The 17,658-nt window shown below is 41.4% G+C and overlaps 1 protein-coding gene across 1 annotated transcript; it reads left to right on the top strand.

The window, feature by feature from the left end:
• The first annotated feature begins 1,321 nt into the window (after positions 1 to 1,321).
• Positions 1,322 to 13,591, top strand: rrp1 (ribosomal RNA processing 1). The gene is made up of 16 exons (XM_073473934.1): positions 1,322 to 1,532; positions 1,960 to 2,042; positions 3,654 to 3,711; positions 3,802 to 3,887; positions 4,591 to 4,652; positions 4,745 to 4,874; positions 5,340 to 5,404; positions 5,684 to 5,907; positions 6,450 to 6,556; positions 7,066 to 7,163; positions 8,172 to 8,191; positions 8,282 to 8,428; positions 11,065 to 12,236; positions 12,318 to 12,488; positions 12,996 to 13,062; positions 13,167 to 13,591. The coding sequence occupies exons 1-16, from the start codon at positions 1,406 to 1,408 to the stop codon at positions 13,397 to 13,399; spliced, it is 2,850 nt and encodes a 949-aa protein (XP_073330035.1). The 5' UTR covers positions 1,322 to 1,405; the 3' UTR covers positions 13,400 to 13,591.
• The last annotated feature ends 4,067 nt before the right edge of the window (positions 13,592 to 17,658 follow it).

Genomic DNA, 17,658 nt, shown 5'->3' with positions numbered 1-17,658 from the left:
ACTTTCAAGTTTTTTTTTTTACTGCAGTATTTTTTAATAATTTCGTGTTAAATTCATGTACATTACAGATGTATTGCTCAATAAGTAGATTTTTAAAATCCCTTAAAACTGAATTGTTTTGCCCCCCCGGGGACAAATAAAGTTTTTTGAATTGAATTGAATTGTTTTCAGCAAACCATATTCATGTCCAGCGTGATATCAGGAACCTCTGTGATCATTTTCAAGTTTTTTTAATAATTGCAGGCTAAAATCATAACAACATCCCAATCAGTTCTACAGAAGCAGAATTTAAAAATTCTACAAAAAATAATATCAGATTGTTTTCAGCAACTCTACCAGATTCTCGTACTAGAGGCCCTTGGTACCTCTGTGATAATTTTCAATTTTGTTCTACTGCAACATATAACAGATTATACCAGATTCTTGTATAGTGTGACCTACTGAGGAGGTCCTAGAGCGCCTCTGTGATCATTTCCAATTTCTTTACTGCAGCAATTTTAAATAATTTGATGTTATAATCAATTTAAAAATCCCATTCCACAAAAAATAATACCACCCCCAGAGATGTTACACACCTGTATGTTATCAGTCATTGTTTGCCAGGTTGTCCCATGGTTTATGAGTGAACTCTCTGAGTCTGCACTTTGTGCTTCTGATAACTTTTGACTGTTTATTGTATTTTGACGTACGACTTAGTAACGACTTTGTATATTTTAGTTATGCTTGTGTGTGTTTTGCTCTTGTACAGTCATTATTGTGTCATTAACCTTTGATGATTGTCCCAAATCCCTTGTCAAAAAGTCCTGTAGGTTTTTTAAGTTTCCAATAGAATCCTTTAGGATTCACAAAAACTTCTACAAAATCCTTTAGCAATCCTATAAGAAAAACGTTTGTGTCTTTTAGGGTTTCCTCAGTCCTATTGGAAATCTGATTTAATTCTATTGGTTTCAATAAGATCCTGTAGGATTCCCATATATTTTTAAAACTCCTATAGGAAGATGTTTAGGTTCTTTTAGGATACCAGTCCTATTGCTATTATTATTATTATTGTTATTATTATTATTTATCAGCTCTAGAAATACTTTAAATGATCATTCCCAATGTGGAGAAGTTGGATTTTAAAGTGATATTTTTTCCCTTCATAAACCGTCAGACAGGCATGAGAGACTTTTTAAATAAATATGACTCTCTTCATTATTAATCTGTCAGTTTAAGATGGTGATCATGCTGTTTGTGTCCCTCCGCGCTGGGAGATGACGCCATTCTGTGGAGCTGTGAGGAACCACAACAAGATGCGCTCTGTTGACGTCATCAGTCCGCGCCGCACGGAGGAAACGTGGGAAGACGGGAGAGCAAAGCAAAGCGGAGGAGGGTGAAGCGTCTCTCCACGTGAATCGGTGTGAACATGGCGTCGATTCAGGAGCCGGAGGTCCAGTTCGCTCAGAGATTAGCCTCCAACGAGAAACCCATCCGGACCAAGGCCATAAAGAAACTGAGGAAATATATAAATGTCCGGTCACAGAAAGCGGCAGGTAAGCTAGTCTGTCCGCGTTAGCATGCTAGCTCTGACAGAGCCGGCTAACACCAGCTATAAATGCTTAAACTAGCGTTATTTCTGCTTTAATGTGAGAATAGTTGTAACAAGACACGATGGTTATAATCCACTGGTTAGTTTTCAGACTAAAAAATGTCTGTTGTAAAGTGAGCTGACGCACTTTGTGTCCAATCGATAGCATCCTGTGCACACGTGTGGATGCAAGTTAGCTGTGAGGTCAAGAGCTCATCATTGTAGCTAACTGACCACTAACTAACGTAGCAATGATAACTGGGACATTAACCTTGTTCTGATATCAAAAAGTCAATAGAGGTTATTGATTACGTGTCTGATCAATAAAATGTGGTGTAGCTAACTTGTTCTGGCTCCAGGACGTGTGTCACAGTGTTGTGTCCTCTGTACAGGTGGGTTCACAGGTGATGAGCTGCTCAAGCTGTGGAAGGGTCTGTTCTACTGTCTGTGGATGCAGGACAAACCACTGCTGCAGGTACGTTTCACTGCTGTGTGTCTGCTTCAGCATGACTATTTGTCCAGAGGGAAATCTGTCTTGGACATGTGGCCACATACAGTGAATAAAAGACAGAGTGGAAAACACAGACATACGTAGGACACATTCAAGTACATGCAATACTAACACTCATTTCATGTCCTCCTTATGTCCTTAGTTTAGGAGATTTGCTGATGGAGGAATAATAATATCTGTTATACCTGTTCAGGTTTCTTTCCTGTGTTTATTTGAATACCTGATGGGAACAGTTAGTATTCTGAATGCAGGATATTGGTCGGACTACAGAAGGCACTAATTATAAGCAACCTTGGGCTTGTTTTTTTTAAAGTCGCTTACTAATGATTGCACTTGTTTCTCAAGTGCACTCACTTCTTTGTCTTTCCTGTCTCATGAAGTGAAAATGCAATAGTTTCTCCTGTCGCAAGATTTGTCTAAAACCCCTGTTACCCACAGGCAACATTTAAAAGTAAAATAGCACGATTAATGGTGTTTTTAGCAACTTCTTATCTAACAATGCCAGAGACACTGTGGGAGAAATATAAAACAGAGTGTGAGAAAGAGAGACTGTACTGAAGGATTATATTTGACCTCATGTTTGGGACGATTTAAGTTACTTCGATTTACAGAAATGTAAAATTACAAGGTCTAGTAGTTTTGAAGTGGCTTCTTATGAAATGCAAAATAGATTCACATACATATATATAGTATAAACTGGTCACATGGACGCTCTCTTATATTGGGTAAAGTTGCCTTTATTGGGCTTTTTTTCTCTTTCCAGATCTGGCAACACTTGTTTCTTTCTTCTCTTTAAGTTGTCAGTCTGGTTGAAACATTGTTCAGTGTATTTTCCTCCTTTTCATACTAAATGACACCTTTTTGTAAAATCATCTTTCTTCAACCTAAAAGCACAAAAGAGCTGTCAGAAAATACGGTTTAGTCGTCTCAGCCAGTGAAGGTTTTGTACCTGCAGACCCCAGACTTTTCAACGGTCGTGTGTATTTTCCTTTTATCTTTGTAAGAAACCCTTAAATGATATTTTTGTAGTATTTCATGGCAGTCTTTCTGAGAGGATTAATACTTCATATGAATGCTAAATATTGTCACTATTGGTTAAGTCTTGAAAAACGGCTGTTGGGTTTTCTTCTTCCTTTTCTTCTTTTGGGATCGACAATCGAAATATTAAATTAGAAATGAAACAAAAGACGGGAAAGCAGCAAAACATCACATTTGAGAGGCTGGAGCAGGTTAATGTTGGTCACTTTTGTTTGATTTAAACAACTGCAGGGATAAACTGATTATCAATGCTGATTCAATTTATTATTATTAACTAATTGTGAGCCTTGCTAAAAATGATGTTGCTTAATGTTTTTATAATAAAGAAATACTGAGTAAAAGATTGTTATTGAATAGATATTGATTTGCTATCGGCCTCGGCTGGGTCCTGATGAAATGAAAATGTACTCAAAGTGTAAATCAGAGATCTTTGAGTATCTGTCCGTCCATAAATCTTTTAATCTTTATGATCATGTTCAGTCGACCACCTCTCTCCTCCTGCTTTAATATTTAATGCGGTCTTGACTTTTTCCTCAGGAGGAGCTGTCGAACCAAATCACCAGCCTGATCCACAGCTTCCAGGACGTAGATGGACGTAAGTTTCCCACCACACGATTCAGTAACACAAAGTCAATCAGCCTTGAACTTTTCACCATAATGATGACGACGATGTTCCCCCCTGCAGAGTTTTTATACCTGGAGAGCTTCCTGCAGACCTTAAGAAGAGAGTGGACCGGCATCGACAGGCTGCGGATGGACAAGTTCTTCCAGGTGAGTGTGACGAGAATCCAGGATGAGTTTTCACTTTAAAGTATTTTCACTCTGAACTAACTGAAGACTTGGAGTTCGTTTCATGACCTCCAGACATGAATGCAAATTTCAAGTTTTAATGACTTTCACCCGATGCCGTATGAGTAATTATAACATCAGTTAAAAAAAAAATAACAGAAAGACAAACGTGTGTTCTGGCGATGGGCAGGGAATCAAATCGCCTGTTCGTAGCAGTTTTACCTGCGTTAAAAAAAACTGCATAAGCATGTAATCCTGGTATAAAATGGTTTGAGTAACAACTTCTTGTCCCTCATCTCGGGCCGTTTGGGATGCCTCCTGCTCTGTAGTAACGATTTCACTCTCATCCTCTGTTTGATCATGACTCTCTTCTGTGGTGGTAAACCAGCTTCGAGGTGCATTAGTGTCACCAGCTGTTTCTTTCACGTCACGTCTTTGCGTGGTCTGCAGTCCTGCTACCTAAATGATGTCACCTTGAGACAGGTGGATTTGTAAGATCACCCGAGAATCCAACGCTGATTTGCTACAAAGTGTGTTTCTACAGAGTGGATGTGATTACTCTCCGACACATTGTTCTACAAAGACATCAGTGGTAGTTCTTGAAGGTCTGGTTTGAGAACGAGATGTTTTAATTGATTCAAATCCCCAAAATAACGATGATTATCTTCCTCTGTGTCTCTAACAGCTGGTCCGCTTCATGTTCAGACAAACGTTTGAGATGCTGAAGAGGAAAAACTGGGACAGCAGGTAATGTATTAAAAACAGTGTCTGCCGAACCTTTTACATCAAGCTCATGTCACATTTTGAAAAGAGAGTAACGGTGTGTGTTGTCTCCTCAGCGTGGTGTCGAGCTTCCTGGAGCTGCTGACAGCTCAGCTCCTGCAGAGCAGCAGCGGAGCGCCCAGCGGGCTGCAGCTTCACGTCCTGGACCTCTACATGACGGAGCTGGCAGCTGTCGGCTCAGCAGAGGTACACAAACACAAAAAGGAGCTCGTGTCAGTGACAGTCATGTCAGTCTGTCACACGCTGCAAAACTTCAGAATGAAGCCTCATTTTCACGTTAAAGTTAGGACGGAAACATGCAAGTACAAGCAGTTATAGTGTCATTGTGTCATTGTGTTGCCTTCATGTACTGAAGCGTGAAACGGCAAAGAAAAGCTTCTCTGTGAGATCTAAAGCTGAATGCCACCATTTTTTGCTCAGACCTAACTTGTTAGTTTCCGTTTCCTTGGAGTTCAAAGGTCTGATTAAAAAAAGACAAAGACTCTGCTCTGTTCCTCGATCGTTTTAAGATTCTTTGACTGGTGCAGATTGTTTAATTTGATTCTCGCTCTGTTATTTTTAACTGATCATTTTCTGACTTATTGTTATAATTTTCTTCTGTCAGTATGAGACGACACGTTTACTCTGTATGTGTTGTCTTTCTCCTCTCAGCTCACTGCCGATCAGAACTTGATTTTCATCGAGCCGTTCTGCAAAACAGTATCTAAAACAAAAGAGTAAGTCCACATCAGTTCAGCTGCTCTGCTTCATTTATTGTGACGCCGTTTCCTAGAAATGTGGTCGTGTTTTTTAGTTGAATTTATATTGAATAATCTTTGACCCATTTTTGATTCTGCTGTCGATGGATGTTTTCCAAAACAACATGTGTTCAGCCTGCTGATGTTGTATTTCAAACATGTTGAATCAAAGCACAGATGCATTGAAGCAGCTCGTCTGACTCTTCACCGTCCGCTCACTGTGTCGTCTGTTGTTTCTCCCGATGTCCGTCTCTCCAGTCGGATTCTTTTCAGCGGCATCTGTACCAACATCTTCGGCACCATCATCGATCAGGCTCCCTTCGCTATTGAAGACCTGATGAAGGAGGTGAACGCAGCTCAGGCCTCAGACTCAGACTCTGGACAGGCGTCTGATGAGGAAGACGACGAAGAAGAAGAAGAACTGAGAGAGAAAACAACGAGAAAACCAGCCGGCAAGAAGAGCGCGGGGAAGCAGATTAATGGTACGTGTTATTCAGAGAAAACTGCACAGGGAAGAAAATCTGGAGTGTATTTTTGTTGATTGGAACATAAATGATTTACTCGTTTACTTTCGTATGAGCTTTAGAGGCTCGGTAAACACTAAAGACTAATTTACAGTGACAAATAATTACTTCTCAAAGTACTAAAGCCTGATTTATGGCTCCACACTTGATTAGCGTCGCTCGGCAGAAATTAAAGAGTCGGCCAACATTTTGAATTTTTGCTCTAACGGAGGGTTTCAGTCGTCTCCAAGATTACGAGGCGCTGAGCTCCAGACAGCTGGTTCAGCTACGTTACATCCTCCTGACTGTGGCGTGAATCCTTCTGACAACAAGATATGACAAAACTAAATACTTCAGGTGTGCAACATGAAAGGAAAGATGATTAATTGGCAAGTTGATTGAAAGAAAATGAGTTGCCGACTGTTTTGATAACAGCTTCGTGCTTTCAGTCAGCGATTTACGTCTCGTAATAGACAGTTATTTTAATGAGAATTAAATTGTGCTGATTTCTTTGTTTTCAGGCAATAAATCAGACGAAGAAGATGAAGATGAGGATGAGCTTCTTCACTTAGAAGAAGACTCGGACACAGAGGAACCCTGTGACGAAGACATCGGACCGGTCCTACAGGTGAAGCCTCTATTTTCACATGTTGTTAAAAGACTGCAGTTTTTATTGTAACGCAGGATACTTGTTTTATTCTCCACGTTTTAGAAAAAGGTCCATAAATTATTCACAACAGAAATGCTGCACATTTTCTAAACTTTCTCACAGTTTATAGATTCAACTCTCCTTCCAGACGTCTGTGAGCGGCTCATTGTTCAGAATAATTGTCTCTGTTTGAAGCGAGTTTCTAGTCTGCAAACTGATCATTTGACAGAGTGAAAATTGCTGCCTGTAGGGAAGGAAATAGTCGTGGAAACTGGATAACTGCAAGTCATTTTTAAAAACATACCATCAGAGTGTTCTGAGGAAATTGTCTGCCGGCGTCGTTCATCCTCGGCCTCTTTCATGGATCAGTTTTATATCAGAACAAAGTTCGTCTCTGTGTTTGATTTGTCCTCATCAGGTGTCGGTCTTCATGTGATGCCGGTGAGTTCGTTATGTCTCTAACGAGGTATTTGTTTGTGTGTTGGTAGTTTGATTACTCAGCTCTGGCGGACAGGCTGTTTGGGTTGGCGAGTCGGAGCGGCACGCCGGGCCGCAACAGACAGAGACTCTACAGGATCGTCAAAGTGTGAGTAGCAGCTCCGACACTGTTCCTTCAAAAAGCCCACAATGAAAACCACAGTAGCCAGATTTCAACCAGCAGAGGGCGATCACTGTGTGTATTTATAGGGCAACATGTATGATTCAAATACTTTGGACCTGAATCATTGAATTACATCACGAAATACCCGTTAACATTGGTGTTCTGGTGGATTAGTTACTCTGTAAGATCCAAAATAAGTAGCTGACGGTGCAGGTCAGCTACTGTACAATATAATCACAGCTGATTTATTTATATAATATTAATATAAATCAATTTAAAAAAGATATTTTTGGCAGGTGTATGGAAGAGGAAAGGTTGTGTTCGGCACTGGATGGATATTTGGATCGTAAATAATCTGGGATTGTTATTTATTTTGTTTGTTTTTTATCATGTTATAATTTTTGGTTTGAAATAAAGTCATTCATTCATTCAGCAGAGCAGAAAAGTGTCCATCTGTTTGACTCCACATGTCAAACTGTTTCTTGTGAATAACAAAAAGCAGATTATACAGAAACCACTGGCAGCCTCGTGTCACCACAGCAGAAGCCACAAACCTGCTCATTTCCCTCTGTGTTTCACTATGATGGCAGCTAGAAAAGAAAACGAACGGCGTGTCTGTTTGTATCACACCTGTTATTTTCTGCTCGGCAGCTAAAAGGCTTCTGCTCTCTGAAAACAGAATAAATAATCAAACACGTTCAACCTGCAGCAGAAAGTCAAATGAATTCAGCCTCGTGTCTGACGCTGCTCTGGTCGAGGTGACGTTTATAGATGAAGACGGCGCCTGGAGGAGTCAGAGATATCAGAAGGATGATCACACCTGGATTTACTGCTCTGCTGCTCATCGGCCAATCAGCATTCAGAGAGCACACGCAGTGTTTAACCCTCTGAGCTGCTCTGATCTTCCTCTGCCGTTTCTTCTGCTCCATGAACGATCTCTGCTTGAATCCAAACTAACATATTTTTCTTCTTTCTCTTTATGTTGGACGACAGACTGCGTGACCTCAGTGAAGGTAAGAGCTGATGATCTTTCTTTAATCTGCTTTAAAACAGACTCATTGATCTTTGACCTCACTCGTTATCTTCTTGGATTTTCCTGTCAGGTATCTTCCCTCAGGACGAGTATCCAGAGGAAGTCTCCACGGACGAGGACGACGACATGTTCGGCAGCAGGAAGAGGATGAAGAGGACGGGAGGTCGCAGGGAGGAGGAGGACGAGGACGGAGCGCCAGCATCCAAGAAGAAAAAAGGTATCTTCATGTTTTCACCTTTTACCTTCTATCTGTGCAACATTTTCAAATCTGAAACCAACGAAGGCAGCTGAAGGTCATCGGTGAAGAAATATTAACTGCCGTACTTGAACTTCAACCTCCAATAAGTTGTTGTCTTAAACCACCAGTTAGTTGATGAAATACATGAACACCTTTTTATTTATTCTTCATGTTTTCCCCCATAATATATTTAAATTCTGACTTCCAGACATTTCCACTTACTCCAGAGTGCTGTGAAGCAATAATGTCCAAAACTTATCTCACAAAATCATCTGCCTCGATCCAGATTTGTCGGCTTTTAGAGTTTCAAAAACATTTTCACTGCGCTCAATAACAGTTTGCTCTCTTACTTTCCACACGCACAAGGAGGCACGAATATGAACACAAAACAAGAAATCTATTCAGACGTGACGCTGTTACAGTCGATTACTGAAGGAGTTGCAAGACCGTCATGTCTCTGCCTTCGCTCGGTGCTCCATTTAATGCGACAAAGGACTTAAATGGACCTTTGAATGTCTGTTGAAGAAAATAAATCCTTGAACAACAGGAAGTCCTTGTGTTGGATTAGCTCTTTTTTACTGATGTGGACAAAAGCAACAAAAAGACGGCACCAGGTTTCAGCAGGTTACTTTCACATTTCTACATTTTATTATGGTATTTTCAGTTGACACAGAAAACGCAGAAGAGAGTCAGTTAATTAAAGTCAACATTTATATTTAAGGGAATATAAAACCGATGCTACTGAAGCTTTTGCGCGTCATTTCCAGAATAAACAGCGTTTTCAAATGCAGTTTTTCATTCTGTGGATTTTATTGTTCCTCTATCAACACGCGCTCTGTTCCTTTACATAGTTCAACGTGTGGGAGGCCCAGTCCTGCTCTGAAGGTTTTATTCCAGCTAGTTTTCATGAACTTCCCAGAAAAGTCGATGATTCAGATGAAGTTTAGCTGCATCGTCGTACCCAGAGCAACACTGATCACAGCACGTTAAGACATAAACTTCTCTTGTCTTGACTCATTTCTGTTCTCTGCTGCAGGGCTGGATGCTCTGAAGTCGGCTAAACTACCTACAAAGCCGAGTCAGTTTTATTTTACGTAGCTCAAAGTAACAGCATTACTCAGCAGGCTGTAGAAACGTATGACACGCTCCATCCTTAGACCCTCAATGCTGATAAGGAAATATACTCTTTGACCAGAGAAAAAATGAGAAACGTTTGGAAGAAAAGAAAAAGAACGAACCTCGAGCACCTGATGAATCAAAACACCAAAGTTCCCACATCACACTTCACAAAGTTGCTCCCAAACTTTCCTCCTGACGCAGTTTCCCCCCTCAGAGATCAATAAAGTGATTCTGATTCTGAAAATGAAAACTTCTGGTGTCAAAGTCTTCAAGCATCGTTCTGCACAGTGAAGCTCAAACGTCAGTGGAGGAACAGAAGCGGACGACTTCATGAGTTGTTTTTATGTTTTAAACTCTGGCAGAGAAACACGACAGCGCTGCACTGAACCCGACCTGCCAACCTCCGAATCCTTAATGTTTGATTCTGAAGGGGAAGAAAAAAAAAAGCCTTGAAAGTTTGAAAATAGACGCATATAAAGAAATGTATTTTAAAATTAAAGCTGATATAATTTGCCGTTGCGTGAACGAGTGACTGAAGCTGAATGTTGCAGGTTACGGCTCCGTAATGACAAAGCTGCATTAAACAAACCTTAAAGCCTGCGAGTCCTCGTTACAATCATTATCTGATTAATCGATGAATTGCAGTTAAAAAATGTACCGATTTAAAAATGTCTTAACAATCAGAGGCGCAGATACAATAAAAAAATGTTTTACATTAACAGATTAGTTACAGTTTCATTTAGAAACATCAAGTTAATAATTAACATTCAGAAAATCGATTGTTGACATTTGTGAATCGGTTCTGAGTCCTACGAGATAAGACTCCTTACATGAATCTTTTAATATTATTTTTTTATACCCAGCCCTTGAATCGGGCATTGAAGGTCCTTGAATTTGTTGTTAAAGTCGTTGGAACTTTTCAAACAGTAGAAACGACTTTTAATGAGCACAAATCAGAGCAGTTTGAATCTAAAATGTGGGGGGAGTTCACATATGTGGCCTTTTTAATATACTTAAATAACTTTTCTAACCGGGGACATTTAACTTGAACAGGTCCATTAGTTGGATTCATTACCTCGTTACAGCAGTGATTTATTTCCTGTCAGAAACTGGAGCAGCTCTGGTCCGTCGGCTCAGAGGTCTGAGCGAACCTGCCTTTTAAAATCAAAGTGCTCAATCTTAAAACATAATAATCAGGCGTTTTTCATCAGTTCCTGCATTCAGACGTGGTCGTGTAATTACACTCTGTGACAGATGTTAAGTATAATCTGCATCTGTATTCTTATCGCAGCAGATTTCTTGCGTCAAAAGCTTTTATTTGTCATTTCAAACTATTTTTCATCAGTTTTTGAGTTTCTTACAGCCACCAACTAGAATTATCATAAAGTAGAAATTACAGTCACACAACGTCCTCAAAATTTTGTCCTTGATAAATAAAGAGTAAAGTGCATTTTGTCTTGACAATCAACTGATCTGTCCTGTCTCCGCTGCTTCAGGGAAGAAGAAGGAGGCGTCGACACTCAACAAGCAGGACAAAGACTCTGCAAAAGATGACAGTGAACCGGCTGACCTGACCGCGAATAATGAAAACAAGAAGAAGAAGAAGAAGAGGAAGAAGAAGAAGAAGAAAGCAGCAGAGGGAGGTGAAAGTGCAGATAAAGAGACTGAAGGTTCACAGACTGAGAGCGCCGTCTCGTCTGTAAAAGTCTCAGACGGTTCGTCAGAAACTCTTCTTCTCTCTGAGGTAAAGGAACCTTCAGTCACGGTCACAGAGGAAACCAGTGACACATCTCCCTCCACGACTGACGACAAGACTTCTGAGGTCGAACCAGAACCACAGACGCCCTCCGATGCTACAGTCACAGGGAAGAAGAAGAAGAAGAAAAGGAAGAAGGCAAAGTTACAAACAGACGAGACTGTAGCTGAACCGCCGGCCGTTGTAGAAGAAGAGAGCACAGCGGTCGGTACCGAGGAGTCGACAACACCTGAGACTGAGACCACAACTCCTGCCAAGAAGAAGAAGAAGAACGCCGAGAAGAAACTGGGGGAGGAATCACAGGTTAATGGTGTGACCACAGAAGAAGACGGACCAAAGAAACCGACTGACGCTACAACTCCAGGCAAGAAGAAGAGTAAGAAGAAGAGCCTGAAGGCGGATGAAGTGGTGACGGTCGAGGCTGAAGCAGAGGTCGAGCTGGAGGGAAAAACCACAGACGCTGAAATCACTTCAGTTGTTGAGGAAGCGCCACAAGAAGCCGCCACGGTGCCACTGAAGAAGAAGAAGAACAAACGGGAGGAAACGACCCCGGCTGTGGATGAAAGCATCGTAACACCACTGAAGAAGAAGAAAAGTAAAAACAACCAGAAACAATCCACAGAGGAAGTGGATGGAGCGGCGGTGGACGAACCCTCGCAGGTGGAGGATGCTGAGATACTGCCGGTCACCGTGACAACAGCAGAAAAGAAGAAGAAGAAGAAGAAGAATCAAGCGGACGAGATCACAGATGAAGCTGAGGTGCAGGAGGTCGAAGATGAAGAGAAACCAGCCAAGAAGAAGAAGAGGAAGATCCCTGTGACGTTCGAGTACGAGGCCGACGAGCTGGAGGCGGCTGCAGCGATCAACGGCCTCGCAGAAGAAGAAGAGACGGCCGTGAAGAAGACGAAACTGGTCAGTGAGAGTGTTTAATCTGACATCAGACTGAATTTAACCCCGAGACGTATTTAACTTTGAACTGATTGTTTGTTTCAGGAGGCTGCCGAGCCGTCCACACCTCTGAGCAGTAAGAAGTCACAGAAGAAGAAGAAGACGCCGTCGGGCTCTGAGTCCGACTTCATCACATTTCAGAGCAACGCTGCGGTCCCAACGCCGCTCTTCTGTAAGACCAAGGGAAGCCCCGGCACCCCGCGGACCGGCAAGAAGGTAAACAGGAAGCGCTCAGCACAGTAAAATAAAACAACGTGATGTCGACTGAAAACCTGGACGAAGGAGACTAAAAGTCTCCGTACAGGGAGGAGATAAAATGTTTATTTATCAGACTGGGTGATGATCAGTGGACGTGACGATGTGGAAACTTAAGTTAACTGTTTCAGCACACTTATAATTAACTCTTCAGTTGACTGTATGTAAGTATTACATGCATCTGCGGATTTATCCATATCGCTATTTTTTACTTTCAAATATTGGCCCCAAAAAATGACATCCGTCATGCCTCTACGAGTTTCAATCGCCGGCTGCTTCTTGTCTCGCGTTAAAATCCAGAAAGATGAATAAACTCAACATAAGAAGAACTAATCTCTAAATGCATGAGATGTCTCTGTCTTCTAGAATTAAATCCAAACTTTCATCATCTTTATCGAACGTGTCTCCTGCTCTGTTGGTTGTAATGTTGCACCGTCAGTAACAACATGTCTCACTTCTTTTCTTTAGAAGAGTCAAACTCCCAAATCTGAATCCAAGAAGGTGACGTTTGGTCTCAAGAACAATAAAACAGCCGGTGAGAGATCAGATGCATTTAATTAATAACAGACATGTTCAGATGTTGCAGGATGTCGACACTAATCTGTGTTTTTTATTTCTTTTATTTTTTTATCTTGTCAGAGTTCAGGAAGACGGACCGCAGCCTGCTGGTGAGTCCAGACGGGTCGTCACGAGTCCCGTTTGACCCGCAGCAGAAACCAAAGTTTGGGGTGTTAAAGTCTCCGGTCACACGGCTCTCCACCCGGGTCAAGAAGACCCCCAAGAAGACCCCCAAGAAGACCAGCGCCGGTAGTCCAAAGAGTACTCCAAAGAGTACTCCTAAACGTCGCCCATCGGCAGCGGACTTCTTCTGACGGGCCTCGCTGACGACTGTAGAAACAGATGAAACTCCTCTGTGAACTCTTCAACAGACTGATTTCAAACAAACTTGTTTTGGAGATTTATAAAGAAGTATTTTTATGTTTATCTGATATCCGTGTTCCTTTCTGCCTCTGAGTGACTCCACCTTTTAATAAAAGTTGCTCATTCCAGTTTTTCCAATTTTATCTCGTCGTCAGTTTGTGAGTCTCGTCTTCAACAGAACTCGAAGACATTTTAATGGAAAGTTTAGACGAACGTTTGGAGAAAGTGAAAACTAAGAATGAAGTGTACCTCGGTGTAACACGAGGAGGTTTCTCATCAGCGGCACAACAAGAATAAATATATCTGAACACAACATGGTGCCTCCTCGACTTCCCAACACACCAATCGCTCTTGACTATTTATATTTTTGTCCTTTTTTCTCTGGTAAACTCAAAGTAATGGCACAGTTACAGTCTCTGCAGCCATTTTACCAGAACTATTTCTCTTATATTCGTCTGGTGGCAGAAGTGGTGTGTTGCAGATAAACTCTTTAAAAAATCATCAATAAACACTTAATTTCAGGAGGCGATGCAGAACTGGACATATTTAATTCAACGTCAGAATGGACCACATTAAGTTTTATTCAGGGAGAATCATATGGAGATAATTCATGTACAACAACTTCCTCCAATCAATCAAAAAACCCAAAAATATTTTAATATCTGTAATTAAACGTGTTTGTTTGTCGCCTCCTGGTGTCGAAATTACCAAAAATTAAAATAACATGATCAGAACATGTGACCAGAGTTAAAACAAACAGCTGGTTAAATAAACAAAACAACAAAACACTTTATTTTCTGTGAAGATTAAAGAATTTATGGTTTCACCTTGACAAACAAAACACGTCATTTTGAGATGAAATATTTCAGGTGTGGTTCACGTCAGAGTGAACTGATGAACTCGTCATAAATCACGTGTCTTTCTACCTTCAAGACAAACATTAGTACATTTGTTTTAATTGTATTTTTACTTGAAATATATTAATTTTGTTGGTGTGAAGTCGATTGTTAAAGCTTCCATGTTGTTTTCCGTTTCTGTCTCCTGGTTCAGACGCTGCATTTGAAAGTGATTCATCGTGCAGAGAAACTCAAAATCATACATTTATATATATATATGTATAGTGACTCCAATCTGTGTGGCAAGTGACTCCATTCTGAGTGTGAAGTCAGGAGGAAACATGAACACTAACTCCTGCAGCTTTTTCTCTTTTGTTCGTCTCAGCAGAAACTCACTGAAGTTGTTTACTCGTCTGGAGCTGAAGTGGAGTCAAAGTTTAGTGTGAGAAGTTTCTTTTTGTCAGAGGCTACGTGACATTTTCAGCACCTCGTCACCCACGGATAAAGAAAATAATCCAACAATAACCAGAAACACACCTGCAGCTTGTTTCCTCTGCAGCACAAAACCTCCTGACTATTTCAGACGGCCGTCGAGTTTAATGACTTGAAGGAGAAACGGCCGCACTTCAGAATTATAATGATGCTGTGGACTTTAAATAGCTAAATTGTTGCTCCAGCTTGTCTCAAGAAGAGAAACTACAGGTGGAAACTGATTTTTCATGCAGTTTTTAAGATTTTGGGCTCTTTTGCTTCCCAAACATTTTTTCTTTAAGACCAGTGGCAGAATGTTTCAAGTCGTCTGGACATTTCTAACGACATGTCGGGACATTTCTTGCCATGTTTGTGACGAGACATCAGGACATTTCCAGTCATGTGTTTACAACAAGACGTCTGGACAATTTTGACGAGATATCGGGACAAAATGCAAAATAGCACATGTTTAGTTATTTTTTCTCAGTTGCATATTCAAACGTAACATTTCAGAGAACATGTTTTACAAAAATGAATCGTCTTGATGTAAGTAAACAACTGGAGAAGTTTTAAAAACCTCTTCTTTGTCCTGGAAACAGTGGCGGTCCTAGCTTGCATGACGCCCTGGGCGAACTTCACCTTCAGCTTTAAAAACTGATATAAACTATATATTACTGGATTTGAAATCTCATTGGCTACATGATGCGTCAATCATCCGGAGGCTGGCGTGTAAGTGGCTCAGGAGAGAGGAGGAAGAAGAGAGAGTGGGTCACCTGTCTACACGATCGCTCATTGGCTGTTGTAGGCTCGAGGGCGGGCATAGAAGCTCCTACCTGCTCAAATGAGCCGTCAATCAAACGTCGGCCATCTTAGGATCTCCGGCGTAGAGTGATGATGGAGTCTGTGGTGAAATAGAGGCATCTTTTGTTTTGTTTTGCCAGTTTGTCAACATTTAATGATAAGAACTGACTCAGTATGTTGCTGAAATGTATCGACTGGACATTTGGGAATGAGAGAAGACAGTTTATGTTTGAGTTTGATTCATTGCTGACACTTCAGTGGTGAGTTGGTCGAACTTAGCATGTTTATCTTTAATAATTGCACCGTGCTGATGTGGTTGTATCTGGAGATGGTTCGTTGGCTTGTAGTTAATTGCTGGTTTCAGCCTGATGAACACCTCCTGATCATGAGGAGGCGTGCGCTCCTGACATGTGGTCATTAATTTGGCATTTGTTGGCGAGTTTCATTCAGAAAAGTGTCACTGAAGAGAAAGAAGAAGAACTCCCTGCTGAGCTGAGAGGACGAGAAGAAAACATGTTGATCAGTCTGTAGTCGTCAAGTCAACTCAACAAGAAAGTATGAATCAAGCTGTCAGCGACGTGTCATCAGCAGCTTGACATGAAGTTAGACTGAAAAACATCTTTAAAGCAGAGCGGTCCGTGACTGATACGAGAGGCGACGACGACGTGAGAGTCACAGAGATGTTTTGGATTTTGGATGGATTTTGCTGGAGGAAGACGAGCTGACATCATCTGAACCTGTTGAACTGGACCAGACCTCTTTGTGTGTTTGTACCTGAACAAAAGATCAGAATAACATGAAAAATATGAAACAACACCGGCCCCATGTTGTGAACTCACAGCAATCGTCCAGGTGTTTGATCGTGTCACACACGAGTTGTCACCAATCTGAGGTGAGTTATTAAGTGTGAAGTCGGTCTGGAGCAGAGATGAAGGTGGGATGATGTCACCGTGAACAGCTGATTTGATCTGTGGACCCCTGCAGCGAGGTTCTGGTCCGTCCTCTTTGCTATTATTGTGTGGCTGTTTTGTTAATCACTGTGAAGCGGAGCTGTAAACAAACTGCACTGAGCTGACTTTAATTTTAGGGATATTAAAGAGGATGTGACGCCCCGACGCCTTGAAACACATCCAACGCTTACTAATTGTTACATTACACCCCGTTTGTTAAAGTCTCCGGGAGTCTGAAGTTGCTTCTGTGAGAAACTGGAGTGATGTGCTGAGCTTGCGTCGGTCCCGGTGATCAGCCTGGATCAGCCGAAGCTGCCTGGCGGACCTGTAAACGGTCCACTGCAGTCGCCCGGCCCGCTGGAGATAAATGCATGTACACATTTCTCTAGGCCAGGTGTGCTATCCTACACACTGAACCTTTAAAATTTCACTGTTGCATCATGGGACATCTGCATCAGGTTTGTAACCCACCATGTTGTGTCCCCTGATAAACCACGACGTTTTTCTGACCTTTAATTGATTTCTTATTTAAAATACGAACACGTTTCTGTCTCTCGCCCTGACCAGCAGCTCTGTCGGGTGAACTTGATGCACCTTTCTGAAGTTTCTGAAGAAATTCTTGTATTGTGCAGGATTTATTATTTATTTTCCCTCTCAGACTTTCTGTTCATTCTTCACTACAGCTTCTTCACATAAGAGCCCCGTCCTCGCCTGTACAAGTGTCCACTCTGGTGATGTGCTGAATGGAAACGACCTCGACGTTTGAATCGCTCCTCACTTCCTCTCACAGATGGAAATGAGGTAACCTCCCCCATCAGAGAGAAAACTCTCCTGTAAATGGATAAAAAGGCCTCTGAGCGGTCGTCCATTTGTCAGCCGGCAGAGCAGCGATGAAAGACTTCACTGAGCGATTCATCCACTTTACAGTAAATGCAGGTTTTTATCATCACTTTGGAGAAATGTGTCCTGCAGCATAAAATGTGTCTAAAGGGACATTTGTTAAAATAAATATACTGATGAAATCCATTGTGAGATGAAGAAATGAGCCAATATATGTTTTTATTTTCCTTTTATTCCTCAGCTCTTTATTTCAGTTTTGTGTTTGCAAATACCAAAGAAATACAAATATAACTTTGTCAGATGAATAAACAG

Source organism: Pagrus major, chromosome 9 (assembly GCF_040436345.1).
Source record: "Pagrus major chromosome 9, Pma_NU_1.0".
NCBI classification, from domain to species: domain Eukaryota; kingdom Metazoa; phylum Chordata; class Actinopteri; order Spariformes; family Sparidae; genus Pagrus; species Pagrus major.
The sequence above is the reverse complement of the archived record's forward strand: the minus strand, read 5'-3'. Positions and strand labels throughout refer to the sequence as shown.